The following is a 25,773-nucleotide window of genomic DNA, read 5'->3' as shown; positions in this document are numbered from 1 at the left end:
ACTTGCTAGTTTCTTGCTGTGAGCTTTGGTGAGATGCCACGACTCACATCCGTACAGCAACACTGTTAGGATGCAGGCGTTAAAGAGACGACACTTGGTGTTTGTCGAGTAAAGCAGTGAGTCCCAGACATTGCGCATTTTATTGAATATAGCTCCTGCCGTTCCGAGCCGTACATTCAGTTCCTTCTGGACACTACCATCCTCCACCATGAGTGTCTCGAGGTATCTGAAGGTGTCGACTCGAACGAGCGCTCGTCCCTCACAAGTAAGATGTTGATCTCGGTCCAGACAGGCTGAGTTGCACATGACATTGGTCTTTTTGATTTGTTAGTTTATTTGTGATTGTTAGTTTATTTTTATCTCCATTATTTTTTAAAGGGATAAATAAATTGAATGTGGACTCCATTAATAAAATAAAACACAATTTATATTCATTTTCATATATTTTTTCTAAGAATCTGTAAAATTCATTTTCATATAATAAACACATGATTCCATATATATGTTACGTATACCGTTTTAAATAATTTAATTCCGTGAGAATTTTACGTACGCACTTTTTACACTAATCAGAATACCAATCACACTTCACATTGTAATTACAATTTACATTTTCTATTACGACAGTCATACATGGAAAATATCATTATCAATTAAACATTCAATAGCATGTTTACAATTCAAATAACACGTCATTTAAATCAATCTGATTTGTAACTATTTATTAATATGTAAATATTAAAGAATGTATTTCAAAAATCTGATATAAATAATAATAAAATGCAAAACAAGTCATCGAAAGTTGAGTTATAAAAATATTTATTTTTTAACAGTTTTAACCCTAAAATCATTTGAAAATTGTCACAAATTAAAATTTGACAGACCCAATTCAATCTGTGATATAAAAAATTATATAGTCAAAGTTCAATTGTTACGAAGAAAATATAAAATTATAGTATTATGTAAATGGAATTACTTCCATATTAGGTTTATACATGTACTCGCTTCGGCAGTACATATACTAAAATTGGAACGATACAGGTTTATACATATTTCAAAAACAACCCATGATATTTTTGTGCACTGCGGACATAAATATTTTTTTTAAATTGTTTTTAAGTAATTTGTATGAGTAAACTGAGCACTGATTAGCACTTAATATTACACATTTAGATATATCTTTGATATAATAATGCACAGCTGGTATTGGGTCGGATATTGCTGTCATATTGGACCAATTTTTTTATTGCATTTCACCATTATTAGTAGTTGATTTGATATCATAATTAAAAATGGAATTCTACAAAATAAACACCCAAATACATCATCACAATTAATACATTATTTATTACAGAAAAATAGAAAACATACAAAATAAATATATAAAAAGATATATTACGTAATTCAATAAGTAGAAAAATTGGGGAAATTTTAGAGGAGCTTTTAATTATTTTCTGAACACACTATCTGCGGGCGGATTCGCGCTCATAATAGAGATAAACATCTCTGAAAAGAAGTGATAACATTTAACCATACTGTAAACATCGATATGAGATCAAAAGATGCCGCAAAAGTCATGCGTAAAAACAACTTACACGCAATTTACGATGAGTCGAGTGAAAACGTAAAATTACCCTTCCCGCAGATAGTGTGTTAACAATCCATGATACCCTGCTAAGGAAAAACACAGTATTCAAACCAATCACAAAAATACATATTGAAAATTATTGGTGTGAAAAGTTCCTAACGTTTAACAAATAACAGAATACAGAATTATTGGTAAAGAAACGTGATAATTTTTAAAATCAATGAATTGTAAACACATGTTATGACAAGGTAAAATAGCATTTGTTCTAGGATTCTCGAAAAATTATTGTTTGTAATTAGCAGGGCAGTACATGTGTCATTATTGTATACATATCAGGAATATCATTAGAAAAGTGTGTATATATATAATGAGACACATTGACATTTGAAAATTTGATCGGATGGCTTGTCAAAACATTAAGCCAATGATAATAAAAAAATATTAATAATAATTCGCAATTCATTGTTAATACGTAGTTGAAATATGGAATTCTTTTAACATTGAGAATTCAATATCATTTACAGTTAAACCTGGATATAAGAGAGAGATATAAATCCATGCTTTCTTTCAGAAGTGTAAAATGACGGGACCTCAAGCGAACGCTCTTTTGAAGGGGATTCTCTTATATCCAGGTTCGACTATATTATGTAAACTGTTATTCAATTTATACCATACTCTCTAAAATTAAAATAGAATGAAAAATTCATATTAATATTACCAGTTGAAGAGTTATTTATCATTGCCTAAGGGCAAATGTGACTATCATTGTTCTGAAGTGTTTTAAGAATTTTATTGATTCAAAATTTGAAAATTATTTATGAAGCACTTTGGGTTACTAGATATTGTAAAAAGTAAACACAACTAACCCATTTTCACCCAATACGTTACTTTTAAATATAAATGGTCTTTGAATCTTGTATGCCAAATGTAAAAAGGCAACATTTTTCATGTATAAATTCCTATACTAAATATAGAATGGTCCACCATAAAAACAAATGTGATTTTATTTATAATGACATTAAATACAATTCTTCTCAGGTGAAATAATAAATAAGGTATGTGACATTTTTTTAATGCGTCACAATTTATTATTCAGAGATCAGAGAGAAGATTGATTTTAATTCAATGATTTTAATCATTAAAAAAAACCTACTGACTTTAAAATAATCAAAGACTTTTAAAAATATTTTTTGTCCAAATTTTGATGTTTACAAATTCTAGATTAGCTCCACTTAGGAGTTATTTATATCGAGATTTTTCAGTGACATCTCAATATAAATAAAGAAAAATATGGCAGTCTGGGTTTTTATATACGGTTTACGACCTGTCATTGCCCCGTTTCAGTGATCACTTTATACACCGTGAATGTTACACAGTACATTATATGATCAGTTAAACTAGACAATGACATATTGTAAACCCTGTAAATGCCAAGTCTTCCATATTCTTCTTCAAATATGTCGGAATGTCAATGAAAATATTGTTATAAAGACTATATATTCTGTCCATACTTTTAGTAAAGAAAATCTGTATTTAACTAACAATTTGGCATTTTTATTATGCTGGTTATTAAAAGCCAATAAGCGGAATATAGAAAAAGAAAAAAATACAAGTAAGATGTTAACTTGCAAATTCTAATAAGAGCCATAGGTGCTCTCTTTTACGAATGAATTGCGTGATTTGTTCAATGAATTATATGATCTATGTTATTAATGATGAAAAAAATATTATGTTTATGGTGGCTGTATTTCTCAATAAATATTAAGACAGCCTCAGCATTGCCGTTGAGTTTTGAATGTGTACTTTGTTTTGTGGCATTTATACCTCTTGATAAAATATTTCCTTTTTTTCATTATCAGCATGCCTTAAAACAGTCGCGCACACTTCTGGTCTCTACTTTTTCAACCATCAGGCTGACTCAGTGAATCAATCAAATGAGTTTAACATTAAATTCAACTAATTCATTGAACATGTCACATAATTTAATTTATTGTTTCGGCATTCACTTTGTGGTAAGACATGATAAAATTGAAAACACCCGTTTTTTACCAGTTGAGTTTATTTTATTATAACGACTAGTTTCGGAAGCTTTGCTTCCATCTTCAGGTCTAATTATAAACTATACAGTTGATATATAGACGTGAAGATGGAAGCATAGCTTCCGAAACTAGTCGTTATAATAAAATAAACTCAACTGGTAAAAAACAGGTGTTTTTCTTTTACAATTTCATCATGTCTTACCAAAAAGCGAATGCCGAAACAATAAATAAAATTATGTGACTTGTTCAATGAATTAGTGGAATTTATTGTTGAATTCATTTCATTGATTCGCATTTTTTGTCATTAGTCATTTTTTTACAATTTAGTGACATAATTCATTCATAAATTGGAGAAGTCTCCACTCTTATTTTAAACGCAACTAAAAATTTAGACCTTGAAATGGAGATCTTAAAACGGCAAATGTTTTAGTAATAAAATACATTGCATTGGAAGTTACACATTTTAGAATGAAAAAATATCAACTCACGTTACAAAGTTAATACGAGAGTTACGAAATAGGTTAAGAATTTGTTCATTCACATTAGTCTCTCGTAAATCAATGCCCGATTAGTGTTACACATCGCCCGTACAATTAAATGTATATTTCTTACATCAATTATGGTACAAAATTTACAAATATTAATATTATATTAATTGTAATATAACCTTACATAAATAACAATATTAAGAATATTTACTACCTACTTAAAAAATACTATTTACAAAAATTGGTTAATAAATGCAACATTGCACACAAATGCAATTATTATTTATTATTACATTGGAAAAGCCTGGCAAAACGTAGTTAGAAATATTTATATAACGTTGTTTTAGTATATCTGCCTAAGATAAGATGATTTTCTTCCAGATCACATTAAATTTATTTAAATTAGATATACTAAAACAAGCGATTCTATCTAACTGATAATGTTTATGATTTTACCCAGGAAAAGGTTCATACACATTATGCTTACCTACAAAATAAAATATATAAAAAAAGGAATCATTTTGTTGCAGTAACAAAAAAGGTATTATTATTTATCAGTCAATTCAATTTTTCTATTGAAAAAACTACATAAATGCACATTTTAATCATTCCGATTAGATTCTATCTTAAATTATTTCTTTGTTAAATTTATTGGTTTAAAAATTTCCTACAAATTCCATGCTAGAATATAAATAAATGCTTGACTTGTTCACAGTGTTATTCAATATTCAAAACGTTAGTTTACTGTCAAAATTAACTTAAGAATCATATTTTATCTATGGCACCAGTATACATACATAGATTGAATTGTTCAAATTTACAATAATGAAAAAATAATAAAACACAAATTTGCATCCACGGAATAACCCAATGTTGAAATATAATTCTTCCAACTTTTATACGCACCCAATCGTTCTAAGACGTTTGATTTATGAGGAAAATTGCGAGGCCAGTCAAATAAGGTATTCCTAGAATATGGTATCATGTAAATAATACCTAATTCTGAAAAATGTCCTCAAGATAATTCCACAAATTAGAACGCCTTCTAAGTTTTGGAGACAATAGTTTTGCTAACAACTAATGCAGTAACATACCTTGTCTATTGGCTTGATGTGCATTCCAAGCCAATTTGCAGGACAGTCCATTGCTGTTTATTGTTTACTATCACCAGAGATTATTATAAGAATATATAATCACAAAATAACATTTACACAAGGACCTACTCAAGAACATAGTAAAATACAATGACTCGACAGCCATAAGTGCAGTATTTTTATACTGGCAACATTAAAAATCCCTGGCAACATCAAACATCGCTGTCAGAAATATTTTGAAAAAATATAGTCAAACTACTTACACTACTGGCTTATGAATGATGATAACATCTTGGTATGGTTTTTGTCATTGGTATGGCATTACAAATGTCTTTGTAAAAAAATCTCCGATCTCTCACTCTTTTCTTTCCACTGCCAGTTGAATTCGAAGAGGAAGTTAATCTTTTTCGTTCTAATATATGCCAATTTTCCTCAAAAAAGTTTCACTCCAAAAACCTGCTTCTTTTTGGTACTTATACTGAGAAAAATTCAAGATTTAGGGGTTTAAATTGACTCATTTTTGATGATTATTACAAAATACATGATTCAACTTGATTTATTTCATACAAAAGTTAGACCTGAGGATGCAACTTGTCTAAAAAAATTATTAATCCTAGTAAAAAAATTGTACACATTTAAATAAACCATAAACAAATATATCTACATAAATAAGCACTTGACTAAGAACAAATATTTCGGCAACAAAATAAATAAATTAAAATTTTTCCACCGCATCAGCTAGTCCAAAATTATCACTTTTACAAAATTACATTTACGGGTTTCGACTTAGCTCTCGTTCGCCACCAAGCAGTTTCAATAAGTAGCACTTCAAATGTTCAGAAAACAAATGAAAAAACTTAAAAAATAACAAAAGAACAGCTTAAATTTGAGAGTATAAAATATTTTAAATGCGGAATAAAAAATGAACATTCGTATTTATAATGTTTAAGTACTTAACATTATATGAAGTTACATTGCGTAGTATGCAGTCGGTTCAATCTACTTTCTCATATAAAAGTATTTAAATATATTTCGTGAAAAATACGTCATTTATTGATTTTTCCAAGGCACCCTGTAGTTACCGGCAAATCCGTATATATATTTATGGCAGTGCTGCTATTAGTATGACTTGAAGCTTCCCAAACGTATCGAAACAAACAAAAGACCTACATATACTATACAATCCCATTATTACACATAAAATTTACTAAACAATTTTTTTCAGTCATATTAAAAAAGGTGATCGTAATCGCGGGGATTCGATCGTAAGTCCGTACACACTCTTCGTAATAGTTCCAGACACAGTTATAAATCTATGGCACCTTTTACAAATGCGTCGTGTTAATTTTAAGCAGGTATCACACACTGGTAGATAGATATATTTGTTACGAACAAAACAAACTCGTGGGTGAATTCGTAAGTAAATATTTACACAATTCAAATTTGAATAAGAAATTTCAGCGATTTAAGAATGTATGTGAACACGGTAGACTGGTCATTCATATCATTCCAATAATGACTAATAAGCAATGAAATCGGGATATTTAAGTTGTGAATGATAACCATTTTTTACTATATATATTTGAAGCAATGAGATGTTATTTATATTCTTGGAGTAATAATATTTTTTAATGTAACTGAAGCATATATCATCAAAATGTTTATCAAACATTAACAAAATCAAAATTCCCAAGGAAAAAAATGTATCATTATCAATTTTTATAATGTTTTATTATAGCCAATGCTATACGCAACATTTTATTGAATAAAAAAAAATATTTACACCAGTAAAACATGTATTATATCAAAATTATCGACGTTTTATTTCACTGGTTTTCTTTGACAACATTGTTACGATGAATGATGTCACACAAACTTTATTTTAAGTAAAATATTGTGGTTAAAACACAAAAATAATCTGAAGTGTGGTTTTAGTGTTTGAATTCAACCACAGATGGCAGTAAAAGTGCCTTTTTTTTTTTTTTAAAGAAAAGTGAAATATTTGTGTTTTATTATTTACACAAATATTTCAATTTCGTTACTATTTCTGTGAGCCTAAGAGGCTCATTACTAGAAATAGGTATCAAATTGTGGTAGAGTGGATTCGAACCGAGAAACTCTGACTTAAGAGTCCGCGACACTTACCACGGGATCACAACCCGACGTATTTTAGAAATAAATGTCACTGGGATTTAGTTATAAGGGCTGGCGTGCATGCCCATACACCTTTGAGGAAAGATTTGCTTGGACGACCCTATACGGCCATATTTATGGACAGGTTAATCATTCTTAAATATCACTGAAATTTCTTATCATTGAAAGTCTTTCGCGTCGATTGCAATTGCATCGGTTCAACACCAATTGTACCAACGCAATTTTTCGCATATTTCCACTTAAGCAATGTCTGTGATAATGCCGCCGAACCACACGCAGACAATCGGGAAGAGGTACGTTATCATGGCTCTCTGCAGCGACATTTCCTCCTTCGCTTCCACGCCAGACGTGGAAGACATGTCCTTGTCGCTGTCTATTCTATTTTGGTCAATGTCGACATTATTGTCCTCTTCTTCGTCGATGATTCCCGTGTCCAGGTCGTTCTTTATCACGACGGGAGGGTTGTAGGGTTCGTTGTCCTCAGTTATGTCTTGGTCGGGTTCCTTGTTGTCGAACTTGGGTTCTTCGGGAATATGGTGCCCGGAGCCTTCCTCCTGGTCGGGCGGACCTCCCGGTTCGTTCTCATCTTCTTCATCATCATCCCCATCGCCAGAGCCGGAACCAGACCCAAATGTGAGGGAAGCGGAATCTTCTGAAAAGAGAAAAATACAATTTAACCTCATTGTCTGATCGACCCAACCGTGGAGTCATGGTATATCAATGCAGTGAACGTGTCAAATTGCATTAATTGAAGTACCTTCTTCTCCCCATTCCACGTCCAGTCCGTTGTAGGCGTTCTTCAGCTTCCCGGTGATCCTCCGCAGGCTGATCTGCTGCGCCGAGAGCAGGCCGGCTCCCGGGAAGGTGGCGGGGGCCGCGGCCGTGGAGGAGCTGCCCCTCACCTCGGGGTTGGTGGCCAGCGCCGCGCTGCCTTCCCCGGCCAGGGCGGGGACGTATCTGTAAAGCGACGAGAGCACCATCATTAGCGTGCTGTTACTGAAAGCAGAGACTCTTCTCCACATTCCCAGGTCTGATGATAATAATAATAATAATAGTAATAAGTGTCGTGTTGTGGTCCCGTGGTTAGTGTCATGGACTCTTCAGCCAGAGTTTCTCGGTTCGAATCCACTCTATCACAATTTTATACGTATTTCTAATAATGAGCCACTTAGGCTCACATAAATAGTTTGAAATTGAAGTATTTTTGTAAATAATAAAAACACAAATATTAAATTAAAATAATAATAATAATAATAGTAATTAAATTATTTGTATAGCTTCATTTTCGTAAAATACTACCTCAAGGGCGCTTATAAAGACATGGATGATAAAATTGAATAATAATAATATCATGATAATAATGATTCACAAAAAATAAATAGATTAGTAGATTAAAACGTCGTCAATTGGTCTCGGGACGTCCAGTAGGCTGAGCTGATATAGAAACAGTTGGATCCAATTTTATATCCTCTTTGCATTCGATTTACAATATCGGACGACGAAGATGTGATTCTTGGTTCTGTGATTTTAATAAATTACAGCCTACTCCAGATGAAGAAAAAACAAATGTTACTGGATTTCAACTTTCGCGACAAGCATCCGACTTCGGATATAGCATTCAGAAAGCTGTACTGACTATGAATACGAATGCTCGCATCGTAACGTGTTAGGCTATGACGAAATGACTCCAGTCAGTCCCCACATTTAGGTGATGGCAGGTGTTTCGGCCAAAATCTGTGTATTTTTCAGAATAATTTATGTATTAAAATAGTACATATTAATAAATGTACGCGAGAAGAACAAAGAGACGCAGTTCATCGACTTATATTTTATTTATAATATTGTCCCCACCACGTGTAGCTCCTTTAAAATCGTATATAAGGGGTGGCGGACAAAATTTTGTGTACTCAGATTAAATAATATTCAAAACGTGTATACGCCGCGCTCGGTCTGTTTTTATATTGGTGTCGCTTTGTTTTTCTCGCCTTAATAAGTTTGTAATTTTCGATATATTTGTGACCCTATGTTCTTATAACTTTGTGATTTTTTAATAAATAAAAGATTGTCTTCATTTGCGCGTTTTCGTCTTCCTAATGAAAAGTGTTCCAGTACCGTTAGCAGTAACAGCAGGGGAAGATATTGAGGATAGCTCACCTAGCAACGTGCGTGCCGTTCCAGCACTTCTCCTCCGAGTCGCTGGTGGCGATGGTGTCGCAGTACATCTGGGGGAGCCGGGACCAGATCTTGCGGGTCTCCCGGACCTTCTGCCGCACCTCCCGGACCATCTGGTTCAGGGACGGGCCGTAGCGGGAGTCGCCCGCGTTCTCGTGGGAAGTCTCGCCCACGCCCGAGTAGGGGACGGAATCCTCTGCAAATTGCGTATGTTAGGTTAGGTTAGTAGGGGTCGGAATCCTCTGCAAATTGCGTATGTTAGGTTAGGTTAGTAGGGGACGGAATCCTCTGCAAATTGCGTATGTTATTTCTGACAAATCATTTAAAAATTTGGTGGAATCCTGGGAATTTGACGGCACGAAGACAAATCCAAACAAGGTTTTGAAGTGTAGGAAAACATTTAAAAAACATAAAAAGACAGAAGAACACATTTAGTAATACAGACATAAAATTATTATTTATAACCTTATTTTTGTTAAAAAATTTACTAATGTCAGATAAATTTTCCATATATAGACTACATAGCAAAAAATAACATTAATAGGCACCTTTTGCAGTAGTGAGATTCATTTAAAAAAATTGTCAATACTAAATTTTATTTATTTGAAAACATACCGTCAGTCTTTTTTCTCTTTCCTCCTCCTTGCTTCTTCCTTCCCCTCTTCCTGCCCCCGCCTCTCTGCGATTCCGATCCGAAGTCGTACGATTCGAACTCTATTTCTTTGGACCCCTTTCCTGGCTCCGGATCAGCCTCCCGTTTGATCCTAGATCCGGCCACTAACCGGTCGTAAGCCATTCGCTTATCGAAGCTCCTGCTGTTGGTGTAGCTGTCGTCGTTCACAAGATCATTATTCCCAGCGACGTTGTCGTTGATGCTGTTCTTGGCCTTCAAGTCGGTGCCTCGCTCGCTGTCTTCCAGCAGCTGCTTCCTCGAGCTGCCTCGGGACAGAATGAACGGATTCTTCTTCAGCAAGCTTTCCTCCGATGTTTCTATTTCGAAATCGTCGCTATTATCCGCAGCCTGCTTTGCGGTATCAGGATAACCGGAGGGGAAGCTGACGCTCCTCGTCAGCCTAGATCCGCCAGAGAAGTAAGCTGTTTCGGCTGGTCTCTGACCCAAGACTGGCTTCCCGCAGCCGCTGAAGACCGTCTCCGACAGTTCCTTGGAGTGCTCTTGGAAGTTCATGATGGCCTCTGAGATCTTTATGTCGATCGGTTCGACTACCACGGCAATGTTGAATGATCCAAGGAGTCGATCGGATACCTTGTCCATTGTGTCTGAAAATTAAAATAAAATGTAAGATCAAGTAAAATAGTAATCACAACAGTGTCCAAACACTTTAGTTTTTGACATCTCATCAAAGATGAAGAAGAATATGGAAGTCTGGGCATTTATGGGGCTGATGACCACCAATAGATGTCTCAAGTGAAGTTCTAGTGATTCAAGAACAATGTTTCAAAATTGGTTCATATATATATAGAACTTCCAAGAATTTTAGTACTGTGGTTGTCAATAATGGGTAGAATTGGTAAATGTTACATGTGTGTAAAGTGATATTTAAACCAGCTTATGACGGTCGTCAGCCCCGTAAATGCCCAGACTTCCATATTCTTCTTCGTCTTTGATGAGATGTCAAAAAATAATACGTAGGTTAGTCTAGAATTAAGAGAGTTGGAGCCTTACCAACGAAAGCATCCCATTCAGCGGAGATGTCAGCGTGGAGCGGCAGGCAAGCGCGCGCAGAGTTCAGGCACAGGTTGAGGCAAGCCTTCTCAGGCGCCCCGGAGCATGCGCCACAGGAGCGAGCGCGCACTATCAACGGAGCGCACGTTCCCTGCCCGCGCATCTGAAATAGAATGATCATAAATTAGAAAGAGAGAAATATTTAATAAATGACTTGATGTGAAACGTCTATCATTCCTCTTTATGTAAAAAAAGATGGAAGTCTGAGCACACATATCAAGTTGAGAGACAATATATATATGCCCCTGTAAATATGATTTCATCAGGATTGTTATTTAATTTCGTCTAGAAGATAGTACAATAAAGTACAAACCAATTCTAACCTAGCGATAATTATATTTTTTCAATAACTGCTCATTTTAAAGCTAACATAAAATTTTACTGTACTGGAAGCATGGAATCTTACGATTTTATATATAAATTCGGGCTGTGACACGGTACAATAGTTTATTAAAAGACAGAAACTCGTCTTATAATGCATCTCACATATTCGCACATACCATATGTATCGCGATTCTATCATTCTCTCTTCTTCTTCCTGGCTACATCCCCAACTTATCGTCTTTGTAGACTGCTGAGGTCGGCTCTCCGCGTTCTCAGGTTGTAGGTCGTTCTGTCATGGACAACATCACCTAGGCCATATTTTTTTTGGTCTTCCTCTAGATATCTTTCGAGGAAGATCCATGGCGATTGCCTGGTTCACAATATGATCAGGTTCTCTGCGTCCTATGTGCCTATACCATCTCAATTGCCTTTCCTCTACCTTCCTATTTATGTATGTTACGCCCAGGCTTTCACGAATGCGTGATCTTTTTATTTAGTCTCTAAGGGACACTCCCGCTGACCATCAAAAAGAGAGATTATAAAGATTTCAGAAAGAGAGAAATATGTAACAGAATGCAAGACATGATGATGGCAGTGCACAACGGAGTCCTGGTTCCAACTCTAATGTATGGTAACTCTAGTATCAAACGAAGGATGAAAGTAGACTGAATGCAGTCGAAATGCGATCTCTCAGAAGAATGTGCAGCAAAACGATGTATGATAGATGTGCGAATAGTGAAATAAGGAAGGAATGCAAAGCTGAGATAAGCATTATCGATAAAATTAAGAAAGGTGTGTTGAGATGGTTTGGACATGTAGAACGAATGAGTGAGGAAAGAACGGTAAAACAAATTTATGAGGCGAATGTTAGCGGGAAAAGAAGCAGAGGAAGACCGAGAAAAACATGGCACGATCAGGTATGCCAAATACTTGAAAGTGGTCAGGTTAGGAGTCGTAACAATCGGCAAGTATGTATGAGGAGATGCATGAACGTGGAAGAGGCGAAGACTGTTTGCAAGGACAGAGTGGTGTGGCGCTCTATTCTCTCTGCCTACCCCTGCTGGGAAGCGGCGTGATGGTTAGTTAGTTAGTTTTTCAATGCAAGACATGATGAATGCTTGGAACAAGTTCGAGAATTTTTATAATCTGGAAGCATGTTCTCAACACATTTTAGATGGGTATTTTTTTACAGCTGCAGACCGCTGGCGATAGGATTTGATAATTACGCACATATAGTTAAGACCTTAACAGAGATTGGTATATAATTTCATATAAAAACTATGGATAATTCCTTCTTTTCTGCCTTTGAAATGAGGCCGGCGCAGAAGGTAAATATACCTTTCATTGCATCACAAGTAATTGTAAAATTAAACATATAAGAAATACATGCTTTTTATTATACTTCTTTTCCTTTTACCTGGTATTACATTTTTTTTCTTTATTTAAAATTCTTTTGCATTATCACATGACATAAATTCAAATATGAATAAAATATAATACAAAAAAGATCCCACAAAGGCATGGCCTGTGTGTGTGGGTATACAATATAATTTAGGTCATAGTAAAGGGTATAAGGGTATAAGGGTATGGGTATTGTAAGTATGTAGAACTAGAATAATAGTGTTTATATAAAATACGAAAAATACTTAACTATCAGAAAACAATTTTTTTTAATAAAATTGAAAACATAAAAAAGATGAAAAAGTAAAATGTAAAAAGTTAGCAAGCATGTACCACATGAGTGATACGTCTACAAGAAAAAGGAGCTTAAATCTGTCTCTTCAATAAACCATCCAAGCAAAATTTTAAATCTACAAAAATTTAGGGAATTAACACCTAACAAATAGTCTTTGTGGAATAAATTGAACAGTTTTAGAGCTATGAAAAATGAGTGTCTTTGCGCGAGTCTGGATTTACAAAAAGGAAGGCATTGCTGTGCGGCAAGTATAGTACGGTATTAAAATAAAGGTTGAGAAAACTCACATTTGCCATGTTGCGCGCCACATCAGCCGCAACTACAAGGGCCCTGGTGAAGGTACGTGTTGCTACAAACGCTCTCTTCACTTGGACTACCAGCTTGGGAGGGACGTCGCCAAACGGCTGCAGTTCCGCCATGTGCTCACTGACGCAGGACAAATATCTGAAAGGAGACAGCATGACAATTAATTAACAAGTTATACATTAAACAATATATCCCACTTAATATGATAACACAGTAGAAGCCGGATATAACGCTTCCTTCATAATTTGAAGCAGTGCAAGGATTAGAGTCTACGATTGGATGGCTAGAGAAGGCATAACAAGATTAAGACAGAATAAAAATCATGCAGTTAGTTTCCCTGAAAAATCATGTTCTCAAAAAAACCTGACTCGATTTAACATTCAAAGAAGATGCTAGGACATTGTTCGCAATAAGTAGTCTTTTATAGATATCTTAATTTCAAGAGATTTTTTATCAACGAATAAAATCCTTACTATCTGTGAAATTAAGTTTTATTGTGCCCGTAATTTAATAAAGGTCTAAGATTATAAAAAAGGTTTACTAGAAATGCAAACGTTTCATCATGGTGCTTCCCCGCAGGAATTGGCAAAGACAATAGAACGCCACACCAATCTGTTTTCGCACACAATCTTCGTCTCTTTCGCATTCATACATACACGCTGATTATTTCGACTCCTGGCCTAACCACTTTCTAGTATTTGAAATACTAGATCATGCCGAGTTTCCACTGCTTCTATTACCAACCACATTCGCCTCATAAATTTGGTTAACTATCCTTTTTTCACTCATTGAATTCACATGCTCAAACCACTCAACACACCTTTCACAAGTTCACCGATAATGCTTATCTTAGCCTTGCATTCTTTCCTTATATCACCATTCAAACATGTATCATACAACATTTTGCCGCACATTCATTTTACGTTTGCCGACCACTGATTTAAGGAAACCAAAGCAAAAGGCAGAAAAGAGGCCGCTCGTACAGTTTTTAATAAGGTGAGAGATATATTCTGTAACAACAGCCTCAATCTAAAGCTCCAGCAGAGAATGGTTAGGTGTTATGTCTGGTCAGTACTTCTATAAGGAGTTGAATCGTATACCCTCAAGATCAGCACTGTGAACCGACTAGAGGAATCACAGAATGCTACGCATTCCATGGACCTATATGGTCAGCAATGCAAATGTTCTCCAAATAGCAAGAGCAGGGAGGCAGTTGCTGACTGATATCAAGGTCCGGGAGGTATTCTATCTGAGGCATGTGCTGAGAGGAGACAAGTACAAGCTATTGCACCTAATCATAAAAGGTAAAATAGAGGGTCGAAGAGGTGTCGGAAGAAGGCGGATCTCCTGGTTCCATAATATACATGAGTGGACAGGAATACAGAGCGTCGAGGAGCTCCTGGCTCCGGAACATACGAGATTGGACGGGGATCAAGACCGTTGAGGCGCTGTTTAGAGCTGCCCAAGGCAAAGACAATTACTCTCAAGTGATAGTCGATGTCAGGGGGACCTGACTTGACACAAACAGAAGAGAAGAAGATCTAAGGAAATAATATTTTTTACATGTTTTCGGTGTAGTTGAAAGCTTACTTGTCATCAAAGTGGTACTGCGAGTTGAGCACCACGAACATCTTCTGGTAGAGCACGGCGAAGAAGCCGTGCATGGCGCGGGCGAGGTCGAGGTCGCCGCGCGCGTAGTAGCGCTCCAGGTCGGAGAACAGGTCGGCGAACAGGTGCGCGTGCCGCTCGTAGATCAGCCCGTACGTGCGCGTGAACATCAGGTGGAACTCCTGCTTCGAGTGCGCCAGCAGGGCGCGGAACACTTCTGCAAGGGAAAATGACAAGCTTAGAATGAGACCATTTCACGGTGACATCTAGACAACACATTAACGGGGTTTACGACCATCATTCTTCTCCAAACCCTTATCCGCACCCCAGTGGTGCATAGGGCACTGAATATTAACGCAGTGTTATCTTGATAGTTAACACGTAAAGGAAAGGTGATCAGCCCTCCGCTTCAGGTCCAGTGTGATATTGAATAAATATTAGAGTGAAAAAAAATCACTTATATTTATTTGACCCCCTTGGGAATCGAACCCGGGACCTCCAGAATGGTAGCCGAGCGTGCTGACCATTACACTATGGATTAGGCTGATTTAAGCGATTACTTTACATACATGTAACATTCACCAATTCTACCCATGATTGACAACCACACTACTCAAATTCATGGAACTTCTGTATGTATTGTTCAAATATTTATTTAATATTACTATGGACTGATACCTGAGGCGCAGGACTGATTACCTTGCCTTCATGTAAGCAGCAATTAAGATAACACTGCGTCAATACAATGCAATGCAATAGGGTTATAAGAACTTAAGTTAATATCAAAAGCGCAGGACTGATCACCTTGACTTCATGTAAGCAGCAATTAAGATAACACTGCGTCAATACAATGCAATACAATAGGGTTATAAGAACTTAATTTAATATCAAAGGCGCAGGGCTGATCACTTTTCCTTCGTATATTCAAGGTAACTAAGCACTATGGACGCCCAATCACAGACAGAACGGTATACAGACTAACGTACTGTAATTTGCCTCTATTGAGATGTCTAAAGCTGGAGACTGACAGGAGCATTTCGTCGTAACGTAACACGTTACGATGCGAGCATTCGTATAGTCAGTACAGCGAGCCAAGCGCTCCATCCATAGTTTCGGATGCTCGGTGATGCTCGCCGCGAGCGATGTTACGACGTTATGTTACAACGAAATGCTCCGGTCAGTCTGTATCTTTAATTTCATCATATAGGGCAATTATTTTTTTTTAGATGGGAGCTGTATTTATTCTTTACCCCGCTTATTATGTACAAAGTTTATAGATCATTTAGTGGATTTTCGTTTCTTCTAACTAAACCATGTTTTATTTGAATCTGTGTTGGGAACAGGAGGGATAATCTAGTGTAGCCCAATCACGAACTTGTCAGCATTTGCTTATTGCTGGGAGGAAACCACGTAAAACTCCTCAGGAGAAGCCGGACTGTCGACTGCAAAATAACTGCGTGCAAAATTAATTTATATCGAAACGATATTGCACATTCTGATATCATCCGCGTATACGCGAAACCGCGAGCGAAAAAAATCGTACAAAGCGAGGGACGATTAGTACTAATGAAAAAATGAGCATCCTCCAAATTTAGAAAAATAAAATAAAATAAAACCCCACAAACGATTTGCAAACATCAATAACTCCACTTTGCGCAATTCGCCCGAATACGTAATGACATTTAGACGTCATCAAAGAGCGCCGATTTCGCGCCATCCGCACACGATCAAAGGGGGAATCCCGAAATTGGAACAAATACCATAGAGAAGGAATTCGAATTTGGAATTCGAGGGGGACCGATGTTGCCATATCTGGGCGTAAATGTCAGCTTACGCATCGCGACAATTTCCGGTCACGCCGGGTAGGTACTGTTGTTACGAAAATATCCGATACTTCTTGACAGCTATGGCGGGGGGGAATCTTTGAAGATTTAAAGGGGAGAAATAAATTGTTGAAAATACTAATATTGACATAATTTACGTACCTTGTACCGGCGCCATTATTCAAAGGGTTGTTTGTACCTACTTTTTCATGAATTTGAAAATGATAAAACAACCACTACCATCACGCCGTTTCCGTGAAGGGGTCGGCAGAGAGGAGAGGATTATTATTAACCGGATCTTATCACCTTTAGGCATATGTATGGGAAGATATATGGATATGCAAATCGGAACGAACACGTCCGCAAAGAGAGCGTACCTATTTTTTTAATTACCCAGCATCCAAGTGACTTTTTTTCATTTAAACATGTTTCTTACCTTATGTTTTTTTATATGCCTATTTAATGTAAGTACCTTTTATTGCATTATATTTTACATTTTGCCCTGTGTTTTCTTATTTGTTTTTCAGTCTTGTTAACCTAAGGCCCAGATCTCGAGCGTTCAAATCAGAATGCGCTGAGCCGCGCCCGGGGCTCGACGTATCCTCACGCTAATTTTTTTTTAATGTATATTGGATATTTTTTTTGTTTTTTAGAATATAAATAGAAAAAATATTTTTATATATTTTTTTTATTCCCTACCTTTTAACAAGACTTTTATTTTCAAAACTATTGTATTATTTCGAAGAAAAACTAACTTAATGAGTTTTTTCAGATTATGATAAACATGGACGTTTTTACGTAATTTTCTACCGATTGGCGCCATTGGTTAATTTTTTTTTTAACACAAAGTGGCTTGCCAGTGGGCTACTCATATTATATATGTGACTTGTGTAGGTAATATGTTTTTAATATAAATAAATAAATAAACGTTAGTTACCTTTTTTTTCAATTACCTTACGTCCAAGTGACTCTGAAATATAGCTACGGCTTTTGTAACGCCGTTTATCATGTCCCTACTCAGGCTTCGACTTTATAAGTTTCATAGCCTATCTACTCGTGAGTGGATTTACTCTTTATGTTTAAAGTTACTATAATTTCATGTAATTCATGAGTGAAAATTCTAGGCAAAAACACTCGCTGACGTCAGTTACCCCATCCGCGCCGAGCACGGCGTTGTGGTCTTGTATAGGGTAATCGGTAAATGTGTTTGTCGCCTCTCTTCTAGGTATACTCTTCCTTCAACCCCCCTACCCTGACGAAGATTGATTACGGAGGGATGTCGCTTGCAGATGGCACCACTGCTTTCCCCCGCACTTTTTTTTGGCGTGTATTTAATATTTTTAACGTTGTCGTTATGTAATTGTAGTGCCGTAACAACAGAAAATAAAATACAACATACTTGTTCACAAATCTGGATTATCTCCAATTATAGGAGTTATTTTTCATATTATTTTTTGACATCTCAACATACATGTCATGAATATGGAAGTCTGGACATTTACGGGGCTTACGACCGTCATGGGCTGGTTTAAGTGATCACTTTACACAGGTGTAACATTCACCAATTTTATCCATGATTGAGAACCACACTACTCAAATTCTTGGAAGTTCTATATATATATGATCCAATTTCGAAACATTGTGGATGAATGAATCACTAGAATTTCACTAGAGACATCTATTCGTGAGATGAAAAAAGCTTTTTATTGAGCAGAAACTCTTTAATTTGTATGTGAGGTCCGAATTCTGGATTATAATCACATATATGAGAAATGCTAGAAAATATCATTTTCATTTTACTATTTTAGCTTATAATTTGACCAGTTAAATTATTTACAACATTTTGAGTGTGTAAAACTTGTTTTAAACATTATTTTTAATCTCATATGTTGGTGGAATGTCAAAAGGTATTATATAAGTGCTCAAAGAAATGTTGGATTTGATATCGCTCACTCCTTTCAACTACGTCATATATCAAAAAACTTGATTTTTTAGGAGATCGTTTTTAAAGTTTAAAAATATAATAAAATGTATAAAAAATAAATATCAAGACTTTTTACTGTGCAATAGATCTTTTTAGGTAAAACCTGAATGTTTTTTCTCAATTTGAAAAATATTTAGTAAATTTAAAAAAAATAATAAAACAATACATTTTCTTCAAAATGCAAAAACAACACTTTCTGCTCTGTAGCGGGTAAATATTAAGTTTAAAATATGCCGCTTTTGCTGGGATATAGTGCATTTTCTGGGCATTCCGAAAACATGCACAACTCAAAATTCACGATTTTTGATTTATGACGTTCTTGAAAGGAGTGAGCGATATATCAAAAAACTTGGTTTTTAAGATCGTTTTTAAAGTTTAAAAATATAATAAAATGTATAAAAAATAAATATCAAGACTTTTTACTGTGCCATAGATCTTTTTAGGTAAAACCTGAATGTTTTTTCTCAATTTGAAAAAAAATTAGTAAATTTTTAAAAAATAATAAAACAATACATTTTCTTCAAAATGAAAAACAACACTTTCTGCCCTGTGACGGGTAAATATTAAGTTTAAAATATGCCGCTTTTGCTGGGATATAGTGCATTTTCTGGGCATTCCGAAAACATGCATAACTGAAAATTGACGATTTTTTATATTGTTGATATCGTTGTTGAAAGGAGTAAGCGATATATTAAAATATCGATATATTCACAAGGAAAATAAAGTCAAAGAAAGAAAGGTGTGTTGAGATGGTTTGGACATGTGGAGCGTATGAGTGAAGAAAGAACGGTTAAACAAATTTATGGAGCGAATGTAGTTGGAAAAAGAAGCAGAGGACGACCGAGGAAAACTTGGCATAATCAGGTATGTCAAATACTTGAAAGCGGCCGGGTCAGGAGTCGTAATAATCGTCGGGTATGTATGAGGAGATGCATGAATGTAGAAGAGGCAAAGAATGTTTGCAAAGACAGAGTGGTGTGGCGTTCGATTCTCTCTGCCTACCCCTGCGGAGAAGCGGCGTGATGGTTAGTTAGTTAGTTAAAATAAAGTCTTAAGAAGCAATGTGGACTAGTTACGAGGTGAGGGTTGGAATATGCTAATTAGAGAACGAAGTTAGTTTTAAAACAAAAATCTTGGCATCACCTGCCGCTAGCCAAACTAATCACATTAATTCCTCATACCCGGTCATTTCAGCGAGTTTCCTGAAAGGTTTACTGAAAAAAAATAAGACTATTAGAGTAAAAGCAGGCTGGCGAAGAACGGCAAATTAAGGCCCGACGTGGGCAAATCCGCCGCGAGAAATAATCGCAGTCGGTCGCCGGCTCCTAGGGTTGGTTGCCTTGAGGGATTATTCAGTGTCAGCCAGCATCCCCTAAGAGGGGGTAGGAGGTTCATTCACCCAGACACGTGGCGGTATTGAAAACACATTTGAATAGGCCAGAAATGCCACGGTCTCGTACGGCAGCGCGGTCGTATGACGAAGGGAGAAATAATGGTGGTTCGAAAGCAAATTTACCGACAGAAATGTCAGGTGAAAAAACAATATACAAGTGACAATGCAACGTAGTATTGTCATACAAAAAATCTTTTTACCATAAATTCGTTTCTTGTTCTTCTAATGCTCATCCGAATTCAATGGTGCATAGGGCACTGCATCGTAATAAAGCTTAATTCATTCAAATATATCACAAGTGTAATTTTTTCAGAAGTTCATTTATTTCGAGATCCCGGGCTTAATTAATAGTCGGGTTGTGGTCCCGTGGTTAGTGTCGCAGATCAGAGTTTCTCGGTTCGAACCCACTCTACCACGATTTGATACCTATTTCTAATAATGAGCCGCTTAGGCTCACAGAAATAGTACGAAATCGAAATATTTGTGTAAATAATAAAAACATTTTTTTTAAATTAAAAATGAAGATGTTAGAAAGGAATATATTGCTGTATGAGGGATACTTAAAAAAAATCAGAACAGTTCCTTAAGGTGGCGTGGAGATGTGGAGCGAATGGTTAGCGAGAGAATGGCTACGAATGTACAATATATTTGGCAAATGTGATCAGGAGAACAGAACAAAGTCTAGGTAACGCGCGTTTTGTAGTTCGTTTTTCGAGTAGCGGTTTGACTCCTCCCATCGCGGATATGGCACTCCGTTACAGTGGCAGATGTTTCCCGTTTCCTGCATCCGAATGTGCATTATTCCTTCACAAATCATAAACGTCTCCGGAGCGATTATCGAATCGCGCGTGTACATATGTCTTGCCCCTTGCTCCTTGCTCTAGGGTCGGGAAGGGAGGACATCCGGTCGTGTTGCGTTACCTAATTTTCCGCCGATTTATGCAAGGATTAAGGCGGGATTTTCAATAGCCCTAAACTTAATTATAAATTTTCTTAAAACCCTGGTAATATTTTACGTAATCATATTTTTTTTCTCTACCCCTAATTCGCTTTTGAGGGTGAATAGGGCACTGTATCGTTCATAAACACCATTATCTACAACATTTTGAGTGTATCCAAATTGTTAACAAAATCTGGATTATCCCCAATTACAGGAGTTATTTTCTTATTATTTATTGACATTTCATCAAAGACTAAGAAGAATATGGAAGTCTGGGCATTTACGGGGCTGACGACCGTCATTGTCGTCAGCCCCGTAAATGCAGACTTCCATATTATTCTTCATCTTTGATGAAATGTCAAAAAATACTATTATCTAGATTAAATATATAAATGAAAGGTGGTTAGTCTTGTGCTCCATGTACCAGTCTAGAATAATAGAAAAAATATATATTAAATAATTTACATTTATTTTTACCCCTCTGGGAATGGAACCCGAGACCTCTCGCATGGTAGACAAACGTGGATATCAGTTTACATACAAAAAATGTGTCTAAATTTCATAAGTAGCTAAGGACAATTACTCTCAAGTGATAGTCGACGTCAGGAGCACCTGGTATGACACGAACAGAAGAAGTTGAGAGATATTTAAGTAGGTATAATAAATAGGAAAAAGGAGCAGAGGAAGACCGAGAAAAACATGGCACGATCAGGTAAGCCAAATACCTGAAAGTGGTCAGGTTAGGAGTCGTAACAATCGGCGGGTATGTATGAGGAGATGCATGAACGTGGAAGAGGCGAAGAATGTTTGCAAAGACAGAGTGGTGTGGCGTTCTATTCTCTCTGCCTACCCCTGCGGGGAAGCGGCGTGATGTTTAGTTAGTAAGTTAGTTTAATACATTCATTAAAAACGTTCAGTTTCATCGTACGAATAAATGCATTGGCTGCGTGCGACCTTGGAGCATTGGAGCGACAAAATGTAACACGATATAGTTCGTTGTATGAGTCGCGCAATGAACGAACAGAAAGTTCGTTATACGAGGCCTCACCCTATTCAAAATGTTCAGACCAAACATTATAATATCATCAATCCCGAATCAATTGTATGCACAGGCATAAGACCTCTATAAAACCAAATTCTTTCTTTGTGAATGGTGCTTTTCTGGCATATCTGGATCCGTGTTGGGTGTTTACTGTTTGCCCAAGATCTGGCAGCATTCTAAGTAATGGCGACAGATCCGGACTAACGTCCACATATTTGGGCTTTATTCTGAATTAAAGTATCCTTTGTTGGGATAGAATAAATAAAAAAAAATAGGGGAAGCGGATTTGATGGTTCGATGTCAGATAAAATGGAATGAATAAGATGGAGTGATTTCAGGGATCAAACTATTGTATAATAAGACCACCAAAAGAGATTTTTTTATTGCTTACCAGATGAATCTATGGAATATACGAGTGCGATGAATAAAGCCGTAAGATTTCTTTTGAATCCAGGAAACGGATGGAGAAAAATTTAGCCTTACGTGATGTGACTCTTTTATGGAACATTAATGATATTTTTGGAACATTGATGATATTTTTAGAACATATTATATTTTTGGCACACTGATGATATTTTTGGAACATTAATGATATTTTTACAACATTAGTGATATTTTTGGAACATTGATCATATTTTTAGAACATTGATGATATTTTTGGAACATTGATGATATTTTTACAACATATTATATTTTTGGCACACTGATGATATTTTTGGAACATTAATGATATTTTTACAACATTGGTGATATTTTTGGAACATTGATCATATTTTTAGAACATTGATGATATTTTTGGCACATTGATGATATTTTTGGAACATTGATGATATTTATAGAACATTAATGATTATTTTGGAACATTGATGATATTTTTGGAACATTGATGATATTTTTGGAACATTAATGATATTTTGATGATATTTTTGAAACCTTGAACGTTCACCTATCATTTTATTTATAATTATATTTATATATGCACTCGATCTGTAAGTAACGATCAAAATAAAACTGCGTCAATATGACGCAGTACCCTATGCACCATTGGGTGAGGATCGGGGTTAGAAAAAGAATATATGTACCTATACATATGATTAAATTTATACATCGCCTCATTAAAGAGCTCGCGGCAGTATCTATGGTTGATTTGAGCATTAAATCACGGGTAGAATGGTGCATGTAAAAAAAAATAATTACGTTTTCAGGCGTCTCCCAGTATGTAAAATAATCCAAGATGAATCTTGCATGCATTAAAAATAAAAGAGTCTATGCTTAGTAAAAAAAAGTATAGTCAAATCAACCATAGATAATGCCGCAACCTCACACATAAAGCTACGTGTAAATTATATGATATATCTTTGTGAAAAACCCACATTTGTGAACACGCATTAGGACATACCCAATATGTTAATCAGAATAATTAGGTCATTTTTACAACACCACTTTCTCAAAATTTCTACAAATCACATTTCACATTTTCAAATCACACTACATAAAAAAGAATAACCCGCAAATGTTTTGTGTATTTCAAAAAAATCTGCATTTAAAAAAAGACGAAGACTCTTTTCTGTAAGTTCGGACCTGTCCGCGGGGGATTCGTTCATATCGCAGAGTAAACACATCACAATAGCCAAATATCCCGAGACCTTTCACGGTCGGGCGCGCCACCACGCCACGGTGGCACCGGCACGGTGGCCGCAGAGGGGTGCGACTTTATGATTCCGTCGGGAAACACTTGAGATATAATATATAAAGTGACACCGATGCGACATCGGAAATACAGACAACGCATGGGAGGCGCCGGACGATTTGAAAATTGAAGATAAAAATGAGTTATTGAAGGTTTTTGACACGTCTAGCCTACTTTCTATTTAACCATTGAAGTAATAGAAGTCTACAAACTATTTTTGAATAAAAAAAATAGTATTTAAGTATGTAAAATTTGTCTGATTTTTTTGAGAAAATCAGTAAATAAGTTCTTCTGACATCCTAGAGGCAGCATAAGTTTTGAAATAATTTTAATTTTCTGGGGTGATTGTCCCTGAAACACATATCGCTCACTCCTTTCAACAACGTCAAATATCAAAAAACTTCATTTTTCAGGAGATCGTTATGAAAGTTCAAAAATATAATAAAATGTATTAAAAATTAATATGAAGCCACTTATTGAACTTTTTACTGTACAACAGATGTTTTAAAGTAAAACCTGAAGGTTTTTAATCCATTTGAAAAATATTTAGTATATTAAAAAAAAATTAAACAATACCTTTTCTTCAAAATGCAAAAACAACACTTTCTGCCCTGTAGCGGGTAAATATTAAGTTAAAAATATGCCGCTTTTGCCGGGATATAGTACATTTTCTGGACATACCGAAAACATGCACAACTGAAAATTTTCAATTTTTATATATGACGTTGTTGAAAGGAGTGAGCGAGATGTAAAATTTATCTGATTTTTTCGAACAGGAAATCAGTAAATAAGTTCTCCCGACATCCTAGAGGCAGCATAAGTTTTGAAATAATTTGAATTTTCTGGGGTAATTTTCCCAGAAAAACATAATATGTGTCTCCATATCCATATGGAAAAGGTCGAATACATCGATAATATGGATAAAAATGAATGAAATTATTTTCATGTGCTGATATCTCAAAAAAGATGAAGAATAATACGGAATTGTGGGTATTTACAGGGCTTACGACCTGTCAAAGGCTATATTAACTGATCACTTTACACACGCGTAAGATTCACCATTCTACCCATGATTGACAATCACACGCTTAAATTTGGAGTGCTGTATTTATCTTTCTATTGGCACCTTTTTTATCTTAATTCACTCAACTCAACCATGGATGGTGCCGAGAACTCTCATGCGAAAGAAGGTATCAATTGAAGGATAAATACAGCTTTTGAAATTTGAGTAGTTTGACTGTCAATGATGGGTAGAATGGTAAATGTTACACGTGTATAAAGTGATAGACTTAAACCAGCCTATAACAGGTCGTAGTGCTGTTAATACAAAGACTTCCATATTCCATACCATCTTCTTCATCTATGTTGAGATATCGATTTTTTTTAAACTTCTAATCGTACAAACCCGTCATGTAAACAATGTCCGACTCCGTAGTGTAATGGTCAGCACGCTCGGCTACCGTTCTGGAGGTCCCGGGTTCGATTCCCAGAGGAGGTTCTAACAAATATAAATGATTTTTTCACTTTAATATTTATTCAATATCACCCTGGACTGGTACCTGAAGCGGAGGGCTGATCACCTTTCCTTCGTGTGTTAACGATCAAGATAACACTGCGTTTATATGATGCAGTGCCCTATGCACCATTGGGGTGCGGATAAGGGTTCGAAAGTACAAACCCAGATTTGT

General features: G+C 35.8%; 1 protein-coding gene across 1 annotated transcript in view; it reads right to left on the bottom strand.

Annotated features, from left to right (window-relative positions):
* Positions 1-6,430: 6,430 nt before the first annotated feature.
* Positions 6,431-25,773, bottom strand: part of LOC148300375 (glypican-6-like) — a 194,158-nt gene continuing 174,815 nt past the window's right edge. Inside the window, exons 3-9 of the mRNA XM_088274887.1 lie at positions 15,196-15,430; positions 13,587-13,743; positions 11,220-11,382; positions 10,151-10,813; positions 9,518-9,731; positions 8,121-8,320; positions 6,431-8,015 (exon numbers count right to left, since the gene is read on the bottom strand). Coding sequence (XP_088131013.1) covers positions 7,603-8,015; positions 8,121-8,320; positions 9,518-9,731; positions 10,151-10,813; positions 11,220-11,382; positions 13,587-13,743; positions 15,196-15,430 — 2,045 coding nt within the window. The 3' untranslated portion in view covers positions 6,431-7,602. The remainder of the gene's footprint in view (positions 8,016-8,120; positions 8,321-9,517; positions 9,732-10,150; positions 10,814-11,219; positions 11,383-13,586; positions 13,744-15,195; positions 15,431-25,773) is intronic.

Source organism: Brachycentrus maculatus, unplaced genomic scaffold (genome assembly GCF_059751285.1).
Source record: "Brachycentrus maculatus isolate JH-2025_06_01 unplaced genomic scaffold, ASM5975128v1 h1tg000736l, whole genome shotgun sequence".
NCBI classification, from domain to species: Eukaryota; Metazoa; Arthropoda; class Insecta; order Trichoptera; family Brachycentridae; genus Brachycentrus; species Brachycentrus maculatus.
The sequence above is the reverse complement of the archived record's forward strand: the minus strand, read 5'-3'. Positions and strand labels throughout refer to the sequence as shown.